The 24,097-nt window shown below is 44.4% G+C and overlaps 1 protein-coding gene across 1 annotated transcript in view; it reads left to right on the forward strand.

Annotated features, from left to right (window-relative positions):
* Positions 1–4,043, forward strand: part of CDC123 (cell division cycle 123) — a 37,665-nt gene extending 33,622 nt beyond the window's left edge. Inside the window, exons 12-13 of the mRNA XM_080363630.1 lie at positions 1,609–1,746; positions 2,550–4,043. Of these exons, the coding sequence (XP_080219756.1) occupies positions 1,609–1,746; positions 2,550–2,576 (165 nt within the window). The 3' untranslated portion in view covers positions 2,577–4,043. The remainder of the gene's footprint in view (positions 1–1,608; positions 1,747–2,549) is intronic.
* The last annotated feature ends 20,054 nt before the right edge of the window (positions 4,044–24,097 follow it).

Raw genomic sequence — 24,097 nt, forward strand, 5'->3', positions numbered from 1 at the left:
TGAACTTCTGCCTTAAAAATAAAGCCATACAGTGGGCAATTATGTTGCATGCTGATATGTTGATCTGAGAATTATATCAAGTTACACAAAAGCTGTTGCTGCCATTGAGTGTTTAGAGGGGTTTTTTTGATATTATATGGCAATATTCTTTCCTTCAGTAAGTAAATTGGTTGTAAAGCTTAGAATGTAATTTCAGTAAAGTTATATTTGCAAATATGGGTTTAAACGAGGAACCTGTGAAGATAAGTTTAGGGGTTATACTGTAAAGATTTTCTTTACCCACATATTTATGGAGATACTATTGCCTAAAATTCCCTATAACTCTTATTATAGCACTGTTAAAAGTGTATGTATATTAAATGCATGAATAATTGAGACAACGTAGAAACTTTAAAGTGAGGGAGTTAATGCCTTTATTTGACTGTTATTAACATTAACTTTTGCTCTTAAGCGGACAGAATTTTTAATAAGAAACCCACAATTTTTAGAAAACGTAGATTTAGTTGAATGAATACCAGATAAACTCACACAATATCAGAGTATGTTTGGGATTGGAAGGGACCTCAGAAGATCATCCAGTCCAATCCCCCTTCCGGAGCAGGAACGCCTAAGTGAGGTCGCACAGGAACATGTCCAGGTGGGTTTGAATGTCTCCAGAGTAGGAGACTCCACAACCCCCCTGGGCAGCCTGTTCCAGTGTCTGTCACCCTCACTGAGAAGAAGTTTCTTCTCAAATTTAAGTGGAACCTCTTGTGTTCCAGCTTGATCCCATTACCCCTTGTCCTATCATTGTTTGCCACTGAGAAGAGCCTGGCTCCATCCTCATGGCACTCACCTTTTATATATTTATAAACATTAATAAGGTCACCCCTCAGTCTCCTCTTCTCCAAGCTCAAGAGCCCCAGCTCCCTCAGCCTTTCCTCACACGGGAGATGCTCCACTCCCTTCATCATCTTTGTTGCCCTGCGCTGGACTCTCTCCAGCAGTTCCCTGTCCTTCTGGAACTGAGGGGCCCAGAACTGGACACAATATTCCAGATGTGGTCTCACCAGAGCGGAGTAGAGGGGAAGGAGAACCTCTCTCGATCTACTAACCACCTCCCTTGTAATCCACCCCAGGATGCCATTGGCCTTCCTGGCCACAAGGGCTCAGTGCTGGCTCATGGTCATCCTGCTGTCCACCAGGACCCCCAGGTCCCTTCCCCTACACTGTTCTCTAATAGGTCATTCCCCAAGTTATGCTGGAACCTGGGGTTGTTCCTGCCCAGATGCAAGACACTTTCCCTTGTTAAATTTCATTAAATTTTTCCCTGCCCAGCTCTCCAGCCTGTCCAGGTCTCTGATGGCAGCACAGCCTCTGGCGTGTCAGCCACTCCTCCCAGCTTGGTGTCACCAGCAAACTTGCTGATAGTGCACTCTATTCCCTCGTCTAAATCATTAATGAATATGTTGAATAATGCTGGCCCTAGTATTGACCCCTGAGGCACTGCACTAGATACTGGCCTCCAACTCACTGGCAAAGTGACTCAGTCTCACCGAGGAGTTCAAGAAACATTTTTAGCTTTATTCACTTACACCCTTCTTGTCTTATCCAATATCTTTTCCAAAGGATTCTCCAGTTTTCCGTTGTACGAACAGTGAAGTTACCGTCCAGCCGAGTCCGTACCTGAGCTACCGGCTGCCCAAAGACTTTGTGGACCTTTCGACAGGAGAGGATGTTCACAAATTAATTGACTTTCTTAAACTGGTAAGTAGCACTGAAAACAAAATTGCTCCCCTTCCATCTTTGTGAAATGGCAACATCAAAGTGCCTGGAGTTGTGCTTTTGTAATTAATGTAGTTTCTGTAATTACAGAAAAAGTAATGAGTGAAGCCATCATAAAAGGTATTGTTGATATGATTTTAAGTGATAAAGAGCAAGCTTTCATCCCGATCTCACTTCAGCTAATTAATTTTATCTTTACGGGAAGCAACAAATGTAGTTTGACAAATCTACTGAAGGACCTAGGTGTTTTCTTTCTTATTTAAACGTAAATACAAATGTAGTATAAATGGAAATGCATTTGTTGAATGGCTGAAACTAATGCTTTTAAGAACTTCTTTAAAAGTTAGAAGATAAGTATATTAGGAAAAAACCTTAAACACTTTTTCCTTTTTCAATATGATATTTCTTTGTTCCTTTGAACAGTGACATGAAAACATGACATGTTTTAAGGGAGAAAAGGGGGGACGGGTTGCCTTCATCTTCACCACTGACATCTGCCACCACCAACATGTTTTCTGGTTCTTGTATGTGCTGTTGGTGAATGTATGGGGCAAATCTTGTTTTCTACTGGAAATAAAATCCTATAGTTTGGGGTGGGGGAGAGGGTTAATATTGCTCTGTTCCATTTGCTAGAAACATCATCTCTTAACCATTCAAAAAATGGCTTAGAAATGCAGTCATTGTCTAATACCCATTGTATCTGGAACTAATTGTCGTGATTTATTAGTGCTCTTCCTTCAGATAACTGTGTTCTAACATTATGAACTCTCCCATTCCCTTGACAGAAAAGAAATCAGCAAGATGATGACTGAGGCACCAAGAAGCATTACACTGAATTACAAGCAAGAAATGTGGCAAAAGCTGTATTTAGCATAACTATTAAACTATCAATTTAAAGAAAAACCTGCTTTTTATAGTCAGTGAAAGAACTGAAGAGCTGTTCATCCTGTGTCTCTGATTTATATAAAAGTGTAGAAAAGCCTTTTCAGGGAAACATGAAAGGTGAGGGTGAGTTCTCACTGGAATCCAGGTTAAACGCAATTATTCCACGGTGCAAGCAAGCGACAATCCCAGTGCGACTGAGCGACTGCTTTCCCGTCTCGTAATGTGAAGATTGATGCCGCTGAAGTGTGCCAGCGACTCTTCAGTGATAAATATGACAATATTTAATGCTTGTGCGGTTAAAACATCAAGCATTGTCTGAATCTAGGCACAGTCTTGCTTAAAACATAGTGTAGTTACAAGGAAAGAAAGGAATGTACAGATTTTTCTGTAGAAACCTTTTAAAATTGTAAATTGACTTTGTTTGGGGACTTCTATTTCTTCGTTATGAGGGCCAGTACTTCATTTCGGAGAACAGCTATAGCTAGAGTAGACTATTTAAGGTTTGAAAAATTTGCATTTCAGGAATCTGAAATTCTGAATGTATTTCAAGGAAAGTCATATTTTCACAGTAGCTAAAGCCATGACATTTGTTAAACTTCACCCAATTTCATTACGTTTTCATAGTAAAGCCTTCATGAAACTAATTTTTTAACATGATTGCATACTAGACACCGGTGGCTTTAATAGAAATAGTTAAACGTAACATCAACCTGTAGCTTTATATGTGGACTCAGTCTTGTTTCTTTTCTGTCACATCTCTAAGTTTCTTAAGAAAACAAATTACCCTTTCAGTTCTTAAAAGTCTGTATTCATTAGTTATTTAATGTTTTTTGTATAAAAGGAAGCTTGGCTAAATTTGGGGAAACAACAGCAATTGGTAACAAGAGCTTCCATTTAGGAGGTGGTGGGAGGACCGTTTTGGGTGAAGAATCCATTAACTTTTGGCTGTTGGTGTTTGCCTGGCATCTGTAACGTGTTAACTGCACAATTCCTGCAGAAACAAAAGGACATTTGCAGGTGCTCATGGCCCCTGGAAACTGGTTCCTATTTCAAACCAGTTATGTGATACTTCACGTGTGTATATAAAGCTGTTCATGTTTCTTTGCCTTGCTTCAAATTGATACGGTGCTCGGTTACAATCTGTTCTTAGATGTCAAATCTGAGTTTAGATGTTAAATTATTACTTACTGGCTTTATTTAGCTTCGGTTTTGAATGAGTACTTACTGTAGGTCAAGGGTATGCAGATTAAGAAACAAGTTCTACCAAATATATTGATGCAACATCACAGATTGAAGGCTGCTGGCAGCTGAGAGTACAAGACCTACCCTTGAAGTGATGGAATCTCCTTCTCAGTAGCTTTTTGTACACAAATTAGATGATCATTAACTCAGGGCTGGGCTATACCTAATCCTGCCACACTGCAGGACTCCGGATGAGTTTTCTCACCTTTCTCAGAGGGATTATTTGAGTATAAATGTCTCTAAATCAGGTAGGAACTTTAAAACTTTTAAAAAAATCAACAAAGCTTTCTTTTTTCTTTTAAAGTTTCTAGCCATAACTTAACAACTATTGCAATGATCTAACCACACTTCCATTCCACAGAAAGCGCCCTGGAATTGCCAGTGAATTCGTAAGTGCTTCTGAGCTACAGATTATTGTCTTGAACAACACCAAGTCATGGTTAAAAGCTGTAAGATAGTTTCCTGTATCTTTTTTTTGTGGGCTCCACTGATTCATTTGCCGTTATCACAGCTTTCTGTGGTGGATATTCACAACATACACAGTGTTGGGACCAGATTGATGAGACCCTGTGCACTCTAGAGTGTCCCATCAGGTGAGCAGGCTGGAGCAGTTGCCTTTTAACAGTTGTTTGCTTCTTGACATTGTTATTTATCCCAAAAATGGCATCACCAAGTAAACTGTCCACAATAGACTTGTTGGCAGCTCTCATGTGTTTGCAAGAACCACGGGCTTGTGTGGGTGTTCTGCTTTTATAGTTGAGCTTTTCTAGGACAAACCGCAGTGGAATTGGACGCTGGCCCAGCACCTGGCTCCTTAAACAGCTTCGTTACTGGTCTGTACTGGTCCTTTGGTTAAAGGACCATCACAATACCATGCTGGCATTAGCATGGGCTTACTTTTAATGAACAACCGTAAAAGGCTGCAGAGCAAAACCACTAGTCCCATGTTCAGGTTCTGATACAGAAAAAGCCCCCGCTATAAAAATCTGTTCTACATCCTTAGGTTCCCCAAAATACCATATCCTTACAACTTAACTACCTTATATTTACTTTGCTTCTTTCTCCAGCTTCAGGTAACTAAATGTCGAAATTCTGTTGTCTGCTAGAATAAGGATTCCTCTTCTAAAAGGATTTTCATTCCAAATGACCTTTTGATCTGTGAGGATAATTAACATACGTGTTCCTCTTGGGTGAGGAAGCTAATGCTGACACATTAAAAATGCTTCAGATCAATTTTAAACTGAATAGTATACGGCACTGTTCTAATTCATCATAAAATCAGTTTCTGCCTCTCGCCATCATGCAGAAGTTTGAAAATACAAAATTCCAGCTGTTCAGGTCCTTGTTCATGTGATTCAATGATCTGATCACCATTTGCTGAGTATTCTACTATGTATTCTTATTTATATGCTTAAAACATTCTATAAAGTTGTTTGTAATCTCACCTGGATGACAGACATGAGAAGTTCTAGAAGGAGGGAGCAGTCAGTTGCTTTACACGGAGCGTTTGTTCTGTGCCGAATGGTCCGAGCACCATGAGGCTCCGCTCGTGAGCTGCAGCGCTGCCAGAAGCCCCAAAGAAACGTCTTTGTTGTTTTGCAGCCAATTTTCATGATATTTAATCTCCCAAGTGGGGATGGGGGTCCAGTAACCCCATCAGCAGGAGCTGTTAACATGTATTGGATGATGCTCCCGTATTTCTGGGCTGCAGACTCTTCTGTTCGTTCTCCTCTGACTCCGCTGTTTTTGCAGTGTTATCTTCATCTTTCCTGACCCACCGATCTAGTATTAGGGTGGATGTTAAGCTTAGAATAAGCAGCGGCATGGATAATACTGATCTGAATTTTAAAACCTCTCTCTGTCCACTTTTCCCTCCCTCTTAGAAAGATATTCTTTTGACTGATGCTCTATAATAGCTGAATAAAACCCCTAAAAATAGGGGAATAATAGCCAGCTCTGAGTGTCAGCAGGATGAATACCACTTGTTGGATTCTGCTCACTGTGTATGGCTTGTGAAGATCCTCATAACTGCATCCAACATCCTTAGCTGGAAATTTCATGTATCTGGTCCTTAGCCTGTTGCAGATGTCCAGGGTGCAGAGCTGGCAGGAGCAAAGGTGCTGGGGGAGATGCGCTTTGGGTGCCTGTTTAAGCAACGTGGACTGTTAGACTAAACTTTCAAGGTTTCAGGCTTTCAAGAAGGCGTCGCCAGATGGGAGGATTCCGAAATAGATCAGTGGTAGCGTGGAGATGGGTATTGGTGTGGCACAAACCTGTGCAAAAGCACTTCTGGTACCTTTGTGCGTGACTGAGTTTGGCTTCACAAACTGTCCCAAATCTGAAGGGTCGAGCAGGGAGTATCTGTTAGTGGGTGTAAAAAGGCAAATCAGCTCAGAAACTGGTGAATCATTTCAACCGTAGAGGCCAAGAGTATAAAGTTCAGGTTGTGTTTGGGTAGCAAGTCTATCACTTCAAAAAATAATGCTTAAAATGTGTATCTCTGGCTAAGAGGAGATGGGCCTTATGTACTACAGAAACAGACCATGATGCTTTTGATTCATGAAGCATACTTGGTAATGCTGGCGTTTAGATGCTTAATAAATCTGTCTTAAAAGTTTGCCTGGCTGTTGAATTAAGTGTCTTTATTTCTGTTTGAATTTGATGACATCTGTAAAGATAAAGTCTCCAATGTGTCATCGTACTGAAATTACATAGAATTAAAATTAGATTTGTTGCCGTAACCGGGGTTTTTTGTACAGACCTGAAGAGTCCTTAACCAGTAATATGTGATTACGGACTTTGACAGTAATAAAGACATGAGCACTGCAGTAAGAGTGGTGGTTTTATTCAGGGGGGAACATCTGCTGTGTGTCTGTGTGCAAACCATTGTAGCAACGTACTCCCTGAGTACTGAGGGTATTCTGACTGCTCTAAGGTCCCATTAGTAGCTGACCAGGCTTCTTCCATTGATGTGTGTTGTCAGGTTGCAGGGAAAGGTTGGTTGGCCGGTCAATCAAAAGCGCTGCCTTCTCAGAACCTTCCTCCATGGAAGCATGGTAGTTATAAATAAGCTTTCAGGAAAGATCTGGGGCTCCTAAACAGCATTTCTAGCCAGTAGAAAACAAAATGATCAATACTTATTATTTCTAGTCTTGGGAGTTCAAATGCAGATGGTAGAGGGGCTTGGAATATTGGTTTCTGTCTTAGCTTCTGCCATGAAGCTGTGTCCGGAAACTCTTGCACTTCATTGATGTAAATGAATTATTCATTGGATCTGGGACTGTAAGAGGCAGGAAAATAAAGCAATATGTTGAGTTAAAACATCTGTATGCTGCTGTGAGGAACGCATAGGAAGAACCCAGTGTCAATATATGTCAAAAATGGTTGATGGGCATTGCAGAGACTTCGGGAAATAAACTGCAGCACTGGAACAGAGACCTGGGATTCAGGAAGGGCTGGAGACATCACGCTGAGCATCAACAGTGTCCCTGTTCCACATCTTGGGAATCACAGAAGGATTTGAGTTGGAAAGGACCTTCAAAGCTCATCCAGTGCCGCCCCTGCCATGAGCAGGGACATCTTCACCCAGATCAGATTGCTCAGAGCCCCGTCCAGCCTGGCCTGGGATGTCTCCAGGGATGGTTCATCCACCACCTCTCTGGGCAACCTGGGCCAGGGTTTCACCACCCTCATTGTACAAAAGTTTTTCCTCATGTCTAACCTGAATCTCTCCTCCTTTAGTTTAAAACCATCCCCCGTTGTTCTGTCACAACAGGCCCTGCTGAAAAGTCTGTCCCCATCTTTCTTATCAGCCCCTTTTGAATACTGAAAGGCCACAATAAGGTCTCCCCAGAGCTTCTCTTCTCCAGCTGAACACCCCAACTCTCCCAGCCTGTCCTCCCAGCAGAGCTGTTCCAGCCTCGGATCATTCCTGTGGCTCCTCTGGCCCCTCTCCAACAGGTCCACGTGTGTCCTGTGCTGAGGACCCCAGAGCTGGACCAGCACTGCAAGGGGGTCTCACCAGAGCAGAGCAGAGGGGCAGAATCACCTCCCTGAGCTGCTGCCCACGCTCCTTGTGATGCAGCCCAGGACACCATTGGCTTCTGGGCTGCAAGCGCACATTGCCGGCTCATGTCCGATCTCTCATCCACCAATATCCCCAAACTGGGAAATCTGTTGGAAATGGGAAGTATTTTCTACATGAGTATCTGTGGGAAAAGCAACACTGGAAGGCTTGAAAAGACGAAGAGCTGAGAGGAGCAGAATAAGCACCTCAAAAGGCAGTTTTGGCAAGTGTGGGTGTTGGTGCCTGGGTCTGCTTGGGAGATGATGGGTGGAATAATTGAAGAGAGGTGCTTTTTTTAATGGCTCAGCAGCAATCCCCTAATGTGAAGGAAAAATGGCATAGCGAGGACTCGTACGGATCAATCAAAATGAAACTGCAGAAATTGGGAGGAAACACACATGATTAAGTGAGAAAAGATGAGGGAATGGAGAAAAAATGATGGATGATTCAGAGAAAACTGATGCTTTTAATGCTTTCTTTGCCTCACTATATCATTTTTACAAGCAAAAGGAGGAAACAAACTAAATTATCACAACATAGCAAAAAAATTGCACTTGGAAAAGTTATTGGTACGTAGCCAGAGAGGGTATTCTGAGTGAGACCACTGTAGGTTTTATTGCCGGGCCTGTATTTTTCCATAACGTCATTTAATCACTGGAGTGGTGAAATAAATAACCCATATAAAAATCTGCGGTTGTCACTGACTTGAGAATACATGCAGGCACTTACCAGGGCTGTATCAGAATTTGAAATGGCTGTAATACTCAGGAAAAATGGCCTGAAATAACAAGAAATGTAATAAAGGCGAGCGCAAAGTGCTGTAGTTTGAAGGAGAAATCAGAGTTTCAAGTACAAAATGGGGAAAGAGCTGGCGGAGCAGCAGTACAGTGGGAGTGGATCAGTTGCAGAAGGGACCATTAAATGCAAGGCGATAATAAGCTGTTGGGGGAGGAAGAAGGCGAGTGTCATTCTGGGCTGGCAGGAGAGAGGGATGGAAGAAACGAGAGAGATTATCTTGTTTGATGTGGGGATGGTGTACTGCGATGTGTCATTTCAGGCACAGTGTTACAAGAAATACAGCGGTCATTGGAGAGCGGCCAAAGATTGAATCATAGAATCACCGAATATCTCAGGTTGGAAGGGACCCATATGGGCCATCAAGTCCAACTCCCTGCTACTTGCAGGACTACCTAAAACTAAACCATATGACTAAGAGCATCGTCCAGGTGTTCCTTGAGCACTGACAGGGTTGGTGCTGTGACCACTTCCACAGTGAGGTTGTTCCAGAGACTGATCACCCTCTCAGAGAAGAATCTTTTCCTCATGTCTGCTCTGAACTTTCCTCGATGCAGCTTCATTCCATTTCCTCGTGTCCTATTGCTGGTCATCACCTAGAGGAGACCAGCACCTTCTTTTTCAGCATGAAGATGCCGCGGGTGCGCTGCTCGGGGGTCAGGAAGGATTCTTCCCCAGGGCAGACTGACACTGCGCTCTAGGGGGGTTTTGCCTTACTTGGCCACACTTAGCGCAGCCACTTGTCACGGCTGTTCTGGGGCGTTGTGGCTGCCTGCCCTCTCTTCTTGCAGCACAAAACACCATGAGTGTCCCGGATCCCCTGGACCTGCCACTTTTCAAGTGTCCCTGCATTCAACAGAAGTGACGATTTCTCCTTGATCCGTGTTCATGTCCTATGTGCTGTTCTTGCCCCGGGAGGCTTGTCCTGCAGCTGTGCAGCCAGCAATGACACATGCTTCCCCTCTACTCTGCCCTGGTGAGACCACACCTGGAATATTGTGTCCAGTTGTGGCCCCTCAGTTCCAGCAGGACAAGGTCCTGCCCTGCCCAGGGTCCAGCAGGAGAGGGTCCAGCACAGGGCAATGAAGATGATGAAGGGAGTGGAGCATCTCCTGTGTGAGGAAAGGCTGAGGGAGCTGGGGCTCTTTAGTTTGGAAGAGACTGAGGGGTGACCTCATTAATGTTTACAGATATATAAGGGGTGAGTGTCAGGAGGATGGAGCCAGGCTCTTCTCGGTGACAACCAATGATAGGACAAGGGGTAATGGGTGCAAACCGGAACACAAGAGGTTCCACTAAAATATGAGAAGAAACTTCTTCTCAGTGAGGGTGGCAAAGCCTGGAACAGGTTGCCCAGGGGGGTTGTGGAGTCTCCTTCTCTGCAGACATTCAAACCCACCTGGACACCTTCCTGTGTAACCTCATCTGGGTGTTCCTGCTCCGGCAGGGGGATTGGACTGGATGAGCTTTCGAGGTCCTTTCCAATCCCTGACATTCTGTGATTCTGTGACATTTGTACCATGGGCTTGGAAGCTCCTTGGCAGAGCTGGGGGGTTGGTTGTTTGCCCAAGCCCAACCTGAGTCAAAGTGTCTCAGCAGCCCGAGTGCAAAACACATTCAGCCACCGCTGAAAGCTCAGCCTTAGGGACACACTGAGAACCACCTTTAAATGAACAGTGGATGGGGCAGTTCATTGTTATGGCGAGAAAATGTGATTCAACAGAAAAATCTGAATTCTTCAATATGGAAAAAGGTGCTGAGCTCTGTGTTTTTTCTAAAAGAAATCAGGTAATATGTAGCACACATGAATAGGGAGAGACCTCAGAGGAAAAACGTATTCTAATCTCAGCCCTAAAGCGAAGTACAAGGGGAGTGTGGAGAACCTGCAGGAATAATATGGCTTATGCTCAGTCTTACTTGAGACCCTTCTTCACCCTACTTCTTCAAGATGTGGTGAAAATTTCTGCCTTACCCAGTGAGACAAGCCCCCTTCAAACTTCAGATCTCACCTGGGGGTGCCACGTGCCCTTTCAAAGTTGTACCCCTGCTTGATTTCGTGGATTTCACATGGAAGCCCTTGGTGTTTTATGTGCACATGGCTGTCCCCATCTCCTGTGGGAATGCAGTGGTCCAACCTTTCTCAGCGCATGGGGATGAAGAGGAGGGGGAATTCAGCCCCAGCGCTGGCCTTGGGGTTTCTCCCTTTTCCAGGAGATGATGATCAACACCTTTTGTGAAGTCAGCTAAACTCAGGAATAGCTGTTACTCTCTCATAGAAACCATTTGATGGGCATCAGTGAGCTGCAAAAAGACCTAGTGGGCTTGATGATAGATTTTGATTGCCTGGAGATCAGGTTTTCTCTCTAATCTTACAGCAAGGGGAAGAAAACTCATCATCCGGTATCTTTTGTACTTGCATACATCGGGGAGAGGGATAGCGGAGTTCTTGAGGAGGAGATGCAGAATGGGATTGGGCATGTAAAAGGGAAAAATGTTGTGTTGGAAGCCTCAAAGGGTTTACCTTGCGGGATTCAGAGCGAATACCCTTAGTAAGAAAGAACAACAACTAAAAGGCACTAATATTATTTGCCACTAATTTTTAATGATACGAAATCATGTGTGGCGATGCTCTGTGTGTGTTTGTTGTTCAACTTGTTTCCTAATCTGCCAGCCATTATTGACCTAATTTGATCAAGAGCTTTCTTAAAAATACTAAACATGACGTGAAAATAGGCAGCTAGATGGAGCGAAAGGCAAGAGCAGGATGCTCTGAAAGCTCTCTCTTGAAGACAAGGGGTTTCTCCAACAGCCAGTAGTGAATCCATGAGAAAAACTTGTCACAAACATCTCAAGAGTTGGAAAACCATCTGTGCAAGTTTCTTTTATCAGTCACTGTAGACCCAACACCTAAGGCTGCACAAGCCCTGCCTGTGTTCTGCTACTTAGTAGATAAGCTCCAAATGACTGAGTCAGAAATGTTAGACAATCAAAGAATTTTGGTTAATCTGTAGACTTTCGACTTGTTTTTGGTGACTTTTCCTCCATAAAGACTTGGAAATAAGTGCTAATGAGTGCTAATTGCTGCTTTTTCACCAGTCAGGCCTGTGTGGCTCTGAGCAGTGATTGATGACTCCTTCTTCTCTCAGAGCCCGTGAGATTTATTTACTGGATTAGCCACTAAGAAAGCGACATGTATTCTAAATAAAACGCCGGACATCTCAAATGCCTTGGCAATCAGTAAAATAACTGCATTTTACTTCTCACTCCCCAGATCATGCTCAGCGTGTTTCCCTGTGCTTTGGGGAGAAGGACCTTTTCCATAAACCCATGAACATCTCAGAACCTCATTACAAGCGCAGAAACTGGTAAGTCATATTTGAGGCATCTCATTTTTCATTCAGCCTGAGATCCTCCTAGGTATGGAAACAGTTACTCCGCTTGATGTTAATTCCTTAAGCAAAAAATTATCTGCTTCTCTTTAATACAGACATATAATTTCTTAACTTCAATGATGTTGTTTTAATACATATAGCAAAGATAATTCTCCTTAATTATTACCTTGAGCACATGGCTGCAGATGCTGTATACAGATTTTTTTTATTCCCAATAGGAAGTCTGCATTAGTCCTAAATATTGAAGTGCTTTTCATTATTGAGGGTGCTAGTAAGTTACTCAGCCTGCAGCTTTCATGTGTCAGGCAATAAGAGCTGTAGTGACTTCATGGTTGCGAGGCCCTCTTTAAATTAATGTAGGGGAAAAATAGGACCCAACCCTGAAATAAATTAACTGGAGTCATTCCAGACACCTGCAGCTGCCATGTGTAACCATCGTTCTGGCGGCTGATGTTTATAGCTAGAGAAACAGGTTTCTGTTTGGAATGGCATTAACCAGCTCCTGGGAACCTCTGGGGCTTGAAAACAGCGTTTGTGTCCTGCTGCTGGTGGTGAGGCGTTTTCTTCTGAGGTTTCTTCAACAAGGACTTCAACAAGTTGGGGAATGACCTATTAGAGAGCAGTGTAGGGGAATGGGACCTGGGGGTCCTGGTGGACAGCAGGATGACCATGAGCCAGCACTGGGCCCTTGTGGCCAGGAAGGCCAATGGCATCTGGGGTGGATTAGAAGGGGGTGGTTAGTAGGTCAGAGAGGTTCTCCTGCCCCTCTGCTCTGCCCTGGTGAGACCACATCTGGAATTTTGTGTCCAGTTGTGGCCCCTCAGTTCCAGCAGGACAGGGAACTGCTGGAGAGAGTCCAGTGTAGGGCAACAAAGATGATGAAGGGAGTGGAGCATCTCCCGTGTGAGGAAAGGCTGAGGGAGCTGGGGCTCTTGAGCTTGGAGGAGACTGAGGGGTGACCTCATTAATGTTTACAGATATATAAGGGGTGAGTGTCAGGAGGATGGAGCCAGGCTCTTCTCGGTGACAACCAATGACAGGACAATGGGTAATGGGATCAAGCTGGAACACAAAAGGTTCCACTTAAATATGAGAAGAAACTTCTTCACAGTGAAGGTGGCAGAGCCTGGCCCAGGCTGCCCAGGGGGGTTGTGGAGTCTCCTGCTCTGGAGACATTCAAACCCACCTGGACACCTTCCTGTGTAACCTCATCTGGGTGTTCCTGCTCCATGGGGGGATTGGACTGGATGAGCTTTTGAGGTCCCTTCCAATCCCTGACATTCTGTGATTCTGTGAAGGACACACAGAACAGATAACTGTTGCCTTCACACTGCAGTTTGTTAAGGAAGGTGCTAATTTCAGACTTTTTTTTCCTCTACTCAACCGTTGTTTTTCACAAAACATGCAGCTCCTTCATATCTTTGACTTTTAGCTGTCAAAGTTGGTAGAAATTGGCCACCGGACCACTTACGGGTACATATGAAGAGAGAGAGCAACCACACAAGCCCTGCACCATAAAGAAACATGGGGTGTGTTTTGCATCTCAACATCTGTACACATCTTTCTTCCATCCTTGGCTCCCTCTGGAGTCACATCCATCATGCTGCCCGCAGTCCTGAATGCACATAATATCTCACAGTGTTTTCCACGAGCCCCCAACAGCTTCATAAATAAGATAATCCTGCCTGCATCCTTCCTACAAATTTTTCCATTCGTAGATCTGGCACTTGCTTCTCCTAATTAAAGGCAAATTCCCAGTTCAGATATGTTTTATCATCAAAAATGTGAAGGGCATCTTTATGTTAAACTAATTAGTAAGAAACACAAAAGACTATAAACATAAGATAATATCACACCTGATAACTGTAGGAAATTGTTTTCCCACTGTAATTATAGTACAGTTCATAAAATGTAGCTTCTAGCCTATGCTTTGTTTCTTCCTTTTTGATGATTTTTCTTCAATATTGTACAGGTCTACAAAAAAAAAGTCTTTTTTGTGGGGTAAATATTTACCTAAGAGCAGCTTTTCACAAAAGTAAATATGATGATTTTGGGGAAAATTAAGACAATAATTTAGGATTCCTGGTGGCTTAACACTGAATTTTGTCTAACGTCTCATTACAGTAAATTCTATTAGTTTGAAATTCAGGTTTTGTTTAGCTTTGGGAAGGACTATATGGGAGAAATAGAAAATAAGGGGCAGAAAATTACTAGCATGGAATATAGGGGTAAAAATGGATAGCAGAACAGGAGAGAGATGGTCACCTTGATCCAACCAATGGTTGCACATAGGTTAACCTCGGCCAGGATTTCCATTGAACTGAATCCTGTTGTGGACAATGACACCGCGCCCTTTGCAGCAATGAATTTGTAGGTTTTGAGCAGAGCGTTTCCAACAGTGGGAGCACTTGCAAGACAAACTTCAATACTCTAGGTCGGGTACTTTGACATTAAAAAACATTAATTTTTTATTGCCCATATACTTGTAATTATGTATCTCTAGGGTAGCGTAAGGTCACAGAATCACAGAATGTCAGGGATTGGAAGGGACCTCAAAAGCTCATCCAGTGCAATCCCCCCATGGAGCAGGAATACCCAGATGAGGTTACACAGGAAAGTGTCCAGGCAGGTCTTGAATGTCTCCAGAGAAGGAGACTCCACAACCCCCCTGGGCAGCCTGTTCCAGGCTCTGTCACCCTCACTGAGAAGAAGTTTCTTTTTCAAATTTAAGTGGAACCTTTTGTGTTCCAGTTTGTACCCATTACCCCTTGTCCTATCATTGGTTGTGAGTTTCAAGGACCATTCTGTTGCGGGGTGTTCCATCAAGCTGGGTTTTGGGTTGATCGCTACACCAGGAACCACCTTTGTGGGATGTTTTCCCTCAAGGTGACTTTGTTCCAGATTGAGTGTTTTAGCTGTGCTTTGGGTATGTGGGTGGAGATGCTTTGTGAATGTGTGTTTAGCTTTGCTCAGTTTTGCAAGAGCGTGTTTCTTAAATAGGGGAATCCTGGGAAACACAGAGAGATTGCAGCCCCCTCCCTCAGAGCACCCAAAAGCTCTGCAGAAACCTCACGTCTTCTTCAAGATTCAGCCACAAGGGACAAGGATGAGAAAGAAGCAGATGTACATGGTACTGTGCTCCGTAGTGGTAATGAAAATGTCAATAATCCAATTTATTTCCAATAACTGGAGGGCTTGTCCATGGGATGGCACCATTCAGTCTGAACACTCCAGGAATTGGCCTGTCCTTGAGGCTGAGAGAAAACATCCCACAAAGGTGGTTCCTGGTGTAGCCGTCAACCCAAAACCCAGCTTGATGGAACACCCCGCAACAGAATGGGCCTTGAAACTGGTTTTTAAGAGTGTAGGTTATTTTATTGTATATATGAGCCAAAAAAAAAAAAAAAGAAATGCAAGAAAAAACCAAGAAAAATAAGCAAGCAAAATATATTTTCAGTCTAAATTGACAGGATGAGACCCAGAACATCATCTATTCTTGATCAGGCAAATTAGGTGTGTGTGGAGCCACCTTCTGCTCTGGATGGCGATGAGAGAGGAAGCAAAAAGAGCCAGAAAATGCAGTGCTTAGGTTACAGTAACAAAGGCCAGTTAAGCAATTAGCTCCATCCCATCGGTCTGTCCAGTGCTGAAAGAAACCGCTTCAGTTAAATTCCTTGAGCTACTAGAACATCATCATTCCTTAGTTTCTACAACATCTGGAAAACTTGATGTGAGTTGATAGAAAGAAATATCGTTCCCTGTTGGGCAAAAGCTCCAACACGGTTTCTGGGGGTTGCAGACACGTTGGTTCCAGAGCTCTGGGTACATGGCAGCAGCAGAAATAGCTTTTCCTGCAGTAGTTTTCATGGGTGCATGGACAATACTGGCAGCCCCGTTGCCACTGGGGAGCAGGTCGTGGGGTTTTGCTATTTTATTGACCCTACTAGGGGAGCTGGGCGCCCAAAATAATGGGAAAAAAATAGCTCTTGGACTTTTCAGCTGAGAATGTAAGAAACGAGGCATTTTTAATAATTCGCGATTTCAGTGGTGCAGAGAAAGAGGGGAAAACCAATGTTTTCTCATGGCTAGAAGAATACATTGATTTTTTATGCATTTGGAGAGAGGTGCCAGCAGGCCTCTAGACTTTCTCCATGAACAAGAACGGTTACTTTTTTATTTCAGATACCAAAGTGGAAACAAATATGCTTCTTAACACACATATTTTCTGATGAAATTTAAAAGAAGAAAAAGAACCGTGTTCTCTGCTGATAGAAACCAGCACAGCTCCAAATTTACACCATCTGAGTTGCTGACCAGAGCTTTACAGGCAGAAGTGATTTGAAGAGTGGCACTGCAGCTCTTTTAACGTTAGCTGGAGGGGAGCAGGGATGGTGCAGCGAGATGCAGTTTTGGGAAGCAACTCACGTTTATCCCTGTGCCGCCTGGGGCAGCTCTCCATGCAAACACGGACTTTTGCATAAAAAGACATATCTTAGGGCTGCCTTAACCCTCCCACTGAGCTGCTAAGCAATCTGAAGCAATGCAAAGCAAACCCTGGGCTGCATTCAAACAACCTGCTTAGGATCCATTCTTCCCCACCCCTGTGATGGGGATCCAGCCCTGGCATCCCCTCTGCTGATGCTGGTGCCTGGCTGCTCATGTTTTGGTGTCAAGGCATGGTCAGGGTGATGCTGGGGCCATAGATGTTTGCTGATGCTTTCGAATTTTCTATGTAAAATTAAAAAAGAAAAAGAAAATTGTGCAATCATACCTACTTTGTAGAAAAAGCCCTTGCTCCCTGACTCCCTTCCTTCTTTCATGTGCTGGTCAATAAAGTGATTCTCTCAGAGCATTTCCAGGCTGAGACAGGGGACATCAGGAGTGTGCAGCCAGCTCAGCAGAGGATGTGTGAAGCAATCCTGGTGGGAGAGACCAGCTTTGCCTCAATTGCAAAATTAAGAGGATGCTTCTTGTGGCTTTTGCAGCAGAGGAGGCCTGGAGACAGGATTCGGAGGTGGCTGCTGAATGAGGAATGTTTTTTGGGAGCCTCCGTCCTGCAGGAAGGGCAGGGTAAAGGAAAACAAGTGCTTGTTTTCTCAATTCAGCACATCAAATGCACAAACAGGCTGCGTGAGAGCCCTTTTGCTGTGAGCTCCTGTGGTTAATATTGATTTAGCATCAGTAATTAGCAGGGTGGGAGAGCATCCCCAGCAAGGCCACACTGCCAAGCTGTCAAGCAGCAAAGATGCTTCCTTGACTCCAAATCATTTTGCCAAGGCTGGAAACATCCCAACCGAAGAAACAGTGAAAAAGTGCATTGCTAGAGAAGGGGAGAAATGGGTAAATAAGACTTTCTGTTAAAGCCCCTTGCTGCAGTGTTACTTTTGCTCCTGAAGAGATGAATAGTGGGACTGTGAACGTGAAAGCCCTTTGGGTGTCCCCGCAGCCACACTACATCGGGGCTGAGCTGCCAGTGATGGAAGAAATGCTGGATTCTGTCCTAAGAATTGTATTTATTACTAAATTTTGATTACCTTCCACAAAACGTCCCTTTTTCCTGAACCGTGCCAGCACGTAAACCATAGTGCCAATTCTGAATATATCTCTAACTCCCCTTTCTTTAGGTCCTTGCACCTTCACAAATTCCCCCATGCCAAGCTGGAAATAACTGTATTTCCACGAACTGTTGAATTCTCTGCTGGAGATTTACCAGGAACATCCTGCGTTGGCTTCAAACTGGTGCTGGAAAAGGGATGACGATGGTGATGTGCCACCTTCAGACTTGCTGATTGCCACTTGGTGCTTTGGACACTGAAGGCAGGAACCATGAGGCACAGCTGGATGAGATCAGAAGTTTTCGATGTGAAGTTGGTCTGTATTTAACTGGCATGTAAACTGCCTCAGCCACCAGCTTAACTACTCTGGTTGCTGTTGTGGTTTTGGGAAGACAAATGTCCTGGGCTTGCTGTGAATAAACCTTGTGGATCCACTTAAAGGGAAGTTGGCAGTAAAAAAAATCCATCAGGAGCAGATGTATCTTCATATATTTCTCATACAGCCTCTTTTCCTGCCCAATAACCCAATATATGCTATAATTACTGTATTATATATACAGCATATACTATAAGGAGAAGAGTGGTCCCAAACTGGTACCTTCAAGATCTACCCCTCCATCAACAGCTTGTACACCTGTTCCTCCCCAACCACAGCCACCATATGGGTTTTTTAAATAAAAATTGCTTCCTAAAATGAAGTTATTCCCACTGTTCATACACCTGCATGCCCACATGGCATGTCCTGAGTTGGAAGGGAGCCACGAGGATCATTAAGTCTAACATACCTGTGGTACCTATAACCCAGCCAGATAAGGAGTTATAAAGTTTCCAAGGGTCTGCAAACTGCAGCCCAGTGCATCATTAGTCCTGAAATAAAAAGGATTTGAGCACAGCAGCTTACATGTCACTTACACTGCTGGACACCATCACTTTTCTCTATTTTTTTATTTAAACATACAAATCACTGCAATGGCACTGCATGTGCACAGGTAACCATGGTGGGTTTGGCCTAATATCTATAGCTAATAATTGTGTCGTTCACATCCAAGACTCAACCTGCTTGTTGATTTCTGAGCATGGGAATGAATCAAGTCAAACAATCAGTGCAAATGAAACCGGAGCTTATGCGCTCTGGTACTTTAGGAAATTGGATACGTGAGGTTCATGCTTCAGTTTTCCTAGAGAATATCCATGAAGATCCATTTCAGAAAGGACACTACTGCTCAGGTACTTAAAGTCTTACCATAGAAATGAGACCAGGACAGCACTTGCTCTGCAGCAGCCAAGCTCTAAAGTGTGGTTACACAGGGATAAAGCAAAGGCCACACAGAGCAGAAAATGTTTTTGTTAGGGGATAGAATTCACATGGAAATGCTCAGCAAGGAAGATGGTGGTGCACAGGGTAAAACCTCTCACTAGCTGGTGTTTTCCTGCCTGCAGAGCCCTGATTAGATCTTATCTGACCACAGCCAGCACAGTTGGCAGGCACTGGAAACACACAGATGTGACAAAACACAGCGCGGTCCCACTCAGAAAGTGACCCATGGGAACAAAGAGTGGCTGAGCTCCTCTCTGGTGCATGAGGAATGAGGGTGCAGCTAGAAGGTGTCACTCATGGGCATAGAGAGGTGGTGGGAATGCTTCATCTGGTATATACTTACAGAGTCACAGAATCATAGAACAGTTTGGGTTGGAAAGGACCTTCAAAAGTTGTCTAGTCCAACCCCTCTGCCATGAGCAGGGACATCTTCACCCAGATCAGGTTGCTCAGAGCCCCGTCCAGCCTGGCCTGGGATGTCTCCAGGGATGGGACATCCACCACCTCTCTGGGCAACCTGGGCCAGGGTTTCACCACCCTCAGTGTAAAACATTTCTTCCTCATGTCCAGCCTGAATCTCCCCTCTTTTAGCTTAAAACCATCACCCCTTGTCCTGTTGTAACAGGCCCTTCTAAAAGGTCTGTCCTCATCTTTCTTATAGGCTCCTTTTGGGTACTGAAAGGCAGCAAAAAGGTCTCCATGAAGCAAAGGGCCAATGGCCACCTGGGCATTCTGGTGAGCTGGCAGGAGGTTGCTCCTGCCAAATCATAACTGACTCTTTCCAAATAGTTGCTTTTGTGCTCGTTTTCCACAAGCTCTGGCTCACTTCTTCTGTGCAGAGCCAGGTCTCAGCCCAACCATGGAGTTCCACAGGCACATCACAGAAACCATGTAGAGATGTGGGCCACCACATCTCTTTGGTCCCAGTAGAGTGTGGCTTGCAAAGAGTGGGGGGCACTGATTTAGCCCTTGGGCAATTTCAGCTCAGCTCCACCACTCATTTGCTGATGGGAACTGTGCAGAGGAAGGCAGGGTTTAAGCCTAGATCCAAAAGGTCATCCTGGTGCACCATGCCAGGTTTACATCTACTCCACAAGTAATGCCTGGTCTTGTGAAAAAGGATTATCACCTGCCTTAGCTGCCTTCTGTCAACCCAACCAGTAGCTTTGAGTTCTGATACTTATCCTCTCCGTAGGAAGAGCTGAGCTCAGGGTACAGCCCAGGGCAGTCCTACTGTCCCTGTTCTGGAGCTCTTGTGCTTTTTCTGAAGGATTCACTGACCCTGGGGTTCACCTCCCAGGCAGCTCTAGGGCGTAGCCTGAAGCCAATGCAAAAGCATGTTTTATGTTAAAATAAAAGTTTAAACTTGAGCAAGGTCATGCTTATGTGAAAGTCTACATTTCCCTTCCAAGAGGATGGGACTAATTTCTCCCGTAGGTCCTCTTCACTCATTAACTTTTATTTTTTCCAACATATACATGAACTTTTAATGGCTCCCACCCTGGATTTGGGGTCTCCAGCCTCCCATGGGCTGCTAAGGTCCATCCTCTTATTGCAAAGCTAGAAAAGGCTGGGATATGTCCAGCAACTTTTCTTTCTCCTTTCGAGCACCATCCCTGCAACACAACTGCATTGCCAAGGAGCTGGTGCTAATGGTTTGAGCTTGACTCATAGACATTCTTAGAGCATGAAAAACATAATGTAGAGGGAAACGGGGTGAATAAATGTGAGATCAGGCTGTGTCAGCTGCTTTCCCAGCTTTATAATGTATTCCCCAGCAGGTCTCTCTGTTGGCAGTCAGTCTTCCCTCTATGTGTGAAGATCTCTTTGTGGGAGATAAAAGTGCCGTCAGCTTGATTTATTGTTTCTTTTTTTTTCACTGCATCCTCCAAGGCATTCAGATTTTTTTCTGGTAGCCAACACCTGGAGTGAAAGGCCAAAGGGATAATCTGAGCCTTCATTTCATAAAAGCACCACATTTCTGTAGAAAACCAGAAAGAAAATACTGCTCCAAATGTGTATTTTTGTTTTTGTCGTATCATGATTGAAAATAAATACAACCATTTAAACCTGAAATCCTGGGATTGTTACAAATAAGTTGGGATAAATGACTGAAAGCAGGCCTAACTAATGTGTTTGGGTGGATAATCTGCTTATTGATAAAGACTACAGCTCCTCATCTTTGTTCTGGGGTCGGTTTGGGCATCAAGACTTGACTCTGGCTTCTGTCTCATGTTTGTCACCTACTGATGACACTACGCTGCCTCTTGCATGTGAGTGTAATGCAGTGGCTGTGGTTAATTAGCAAAGCTCATTTTTGTTATTCAGCAACGTTAATGTCTGTAGAAGAAAAGAACAAAACGAGCCAAGTTCATTTCAGTTCTGGGAGAAACCCGGGAAAATAACGATGTTCTCCAAATGGAAAAGTCAGAAAATTAGATTAAAAACCCCCAACATTCCAGTTTCTAAGACGACTTACAAATAACAATTTAAAAGATAGCTGAGTGTTCTGCTTAAATGAAAAGTGATTACTTTGTAGGCAGGTGAATGGCTTTCCATATCTTCTTTCCCAGTCTGTATCATTTAATGTTTTTTTCTTCTGCTCTTATTTGATCCCATTGGTGTGGTGAAATGGTGCTGGAGGCTGTTGATGTTTCTCCTGGGGACAAGTGGAGGAGATATTCAGAATAAGTCACGTCCTTTGGAGCTGATGACTCTGGCCTGGCACCCCTGGAAGTGAGTTGTGTCAATGCACCATTAACATTGCTCAGATGAGCACGTCAAGCTCAGAAGATGAAAAATGACAGTAGATGTACAGTCCTAACAGTAGTCTGTCCTCAGGGTGAACACAGACCTGGTGCAAGCATGGGCCAGGCTGGAGAGGGAAGAGAAGCTCTTCCATGGTGTCAGCCAGCATAGCTGTGACCTCTGGCTGCTTCACGACTGCTGGGATTTGGCCTCTACATGTCAGAGGTTTACAAGTCCAGGTGGATATGTTCATGGGATGAAAAACGGACTAGATGATCTTTCGAGGTCACTTCCAATCCCTAACATTCTGTGAAGAGCAGTGTGGTGGGCAACAGAACAGTGGAGCCCCATGTCCTATGGACTTGTCTCCAGATGCACTTGTATCTTCTGTGGACTTCCTGATGTCCAGCAAAGTGCCCTGTCTCTCTGTGGAGGGAGAAATGGATGTTTTCTTTCTACTCTGCCTCCACATTTGCAGAAAACTTATTTTTTTTAAGGTTTCCCTACAGTGGCATTATATGTGGTTGGAATATGGTATGATAGTCAAAAATTATTGAGGGTGGAGGAGACCAGCAGGCACATGCCAACAGCATCATGGTCTGTATCAGGAACAGTGTGGCCAGGAGGACCAGAAAAGTGATTGTGCCACTGTACTGGGCACTGGTGAGGCTCCACCTTGAATCCTGTGTTCAGTTTTGGGCCCCTCATCATAAGAAGGACATTGAAATACCAGAGAGAGTGCAGAGGAGGTGATGAAGCTGGTGAGGGGTCTGGAGCACGAGTGTGATGAGAAGCGGTTCAGGGACTGTTTAGCCTTGAGAATAGGATGCTGAGGGGAGACCTTCTCGCTATTTACAACTACTTGAAAGGAGGTTGTAGCGTGGAGGGTGTTGGTCTCTTCTCCCAAGTAGCAAGTGGTAGGATGAGAGGAAATGGCCCCAAGTTGCACCAGGGGAGGTTCAGGTTGGATATTAGGAACAATTTCTTAATGGAAAGGGTTGTCAGGCATTGGAACGGGCTGCCCAGGGCAGTGGTGGAGTCACCATCCCTGGAGGGGTTTAAAAGGCATTTAGATTAGGTTGTTAGGGACATGGTTTAGTGCTAGAGTTGGGTTATGGTTGGACTCGATGACCCTGAAGGTCTCTTCCAACTGAAATGATTCAATAATTCTATGTGGGGAGGTGGTGCAGAAAGAGTGTGTCATCAGACAAACTTCCGTTTCTCAGGGTATGAGCTATAAATGCCACATGCAGACCCTAAGGTTGTCAAGTCCGTCTCTCGGGAGCTGGTAAATGCAAGAATTAAACAGCCTGCACAACCACAATTCAGGCCTTTGTGCACATCAAATGTGGTACGTCCTTTAATTATCTGATCACCTATCATTTGGAATAATTTTAATCCAGTGAATTGCTCTAGGCCACATTAACACACGCTGTTCAAACCACACACTGAATTCAACATTAATTTCCTTGTGAGGGCCTCTGTAATACTTCAGCATCTGATCAATATTAATGCGTTTATCTTCACAGCGCTCCTGCGATATCGCCAGCTGGTGAACCGAGGTACGGAGAGATAAAGGCCAAAATGATCAAACGCACTTGCTAATTTTGGGTGCTTAATTTGCTACACTGGGGATCTGATCTTACAGAGCACTTGGCATTTCACCGCACTCAGTGTGCACAAAGCACGACTCCTGTTGACTTGTTCCTGCCTCCCAGTGCTAATCCAGCCCGAGTGTCCTACACAGGGCTGAAGGGATGGGAAGGAGACCTGCACAGGCAGCTCCTTCTCTGTGCAGCTGAATTCCCTGTGCTAAACTGTTCATAGCAAGGGAGAAATCCTCACAGGAGGGGAGGGGGAAACAAACAACAAACCAACCAGACAAAAGCCAAGTAAACCTGCATTGGCCAAATATGAGCCAGCAGTGTGGCCAAGAAGGCCAACACCATCTGGGCTTGTATTAGGAATAGTGTGGCCAGCAGGACCAGGGCAGTGGTTGTTCCCCTGTACTGGGCACTGGTGAGGCTGCACCTCAAATCCTGGGGTCAGTTTTGGGCCCATCACGTCAAGAAAGCCCTTGAGGTGCTGGAGCGAGTTGAGAGAAGGGAATGGAGCTGGTCAAGGGGCTGGAGCACAAGTGTGATGGGAGCGGCTGAGGGACCTGGGGAGTTCAGCTGGAGAACAGGAGCTGAGGGGAGACCTTCTGATCTCTGAACTGCATGGAGCAGTTCATGTTGGAGCATGGAGGCGGTTGATCTCTTCTCCCAAATAGCAAGTGATAGGACAAGAGGAAATGGCCTCAAGTTGCACTAGGCGATGTTTAGATTGGATA

Source organism: Nesoenas mayeri, assembly GCF_963082525.1.
Source record: "Nesoenas mayeri genome assembly, chromosome: 1".
Lineage (NCBI taxonomy): Eukaryota > Metazoa > Chordata > Aves > Columbiformes > Columbidae > Nesoenas > Nesoenas mayeri.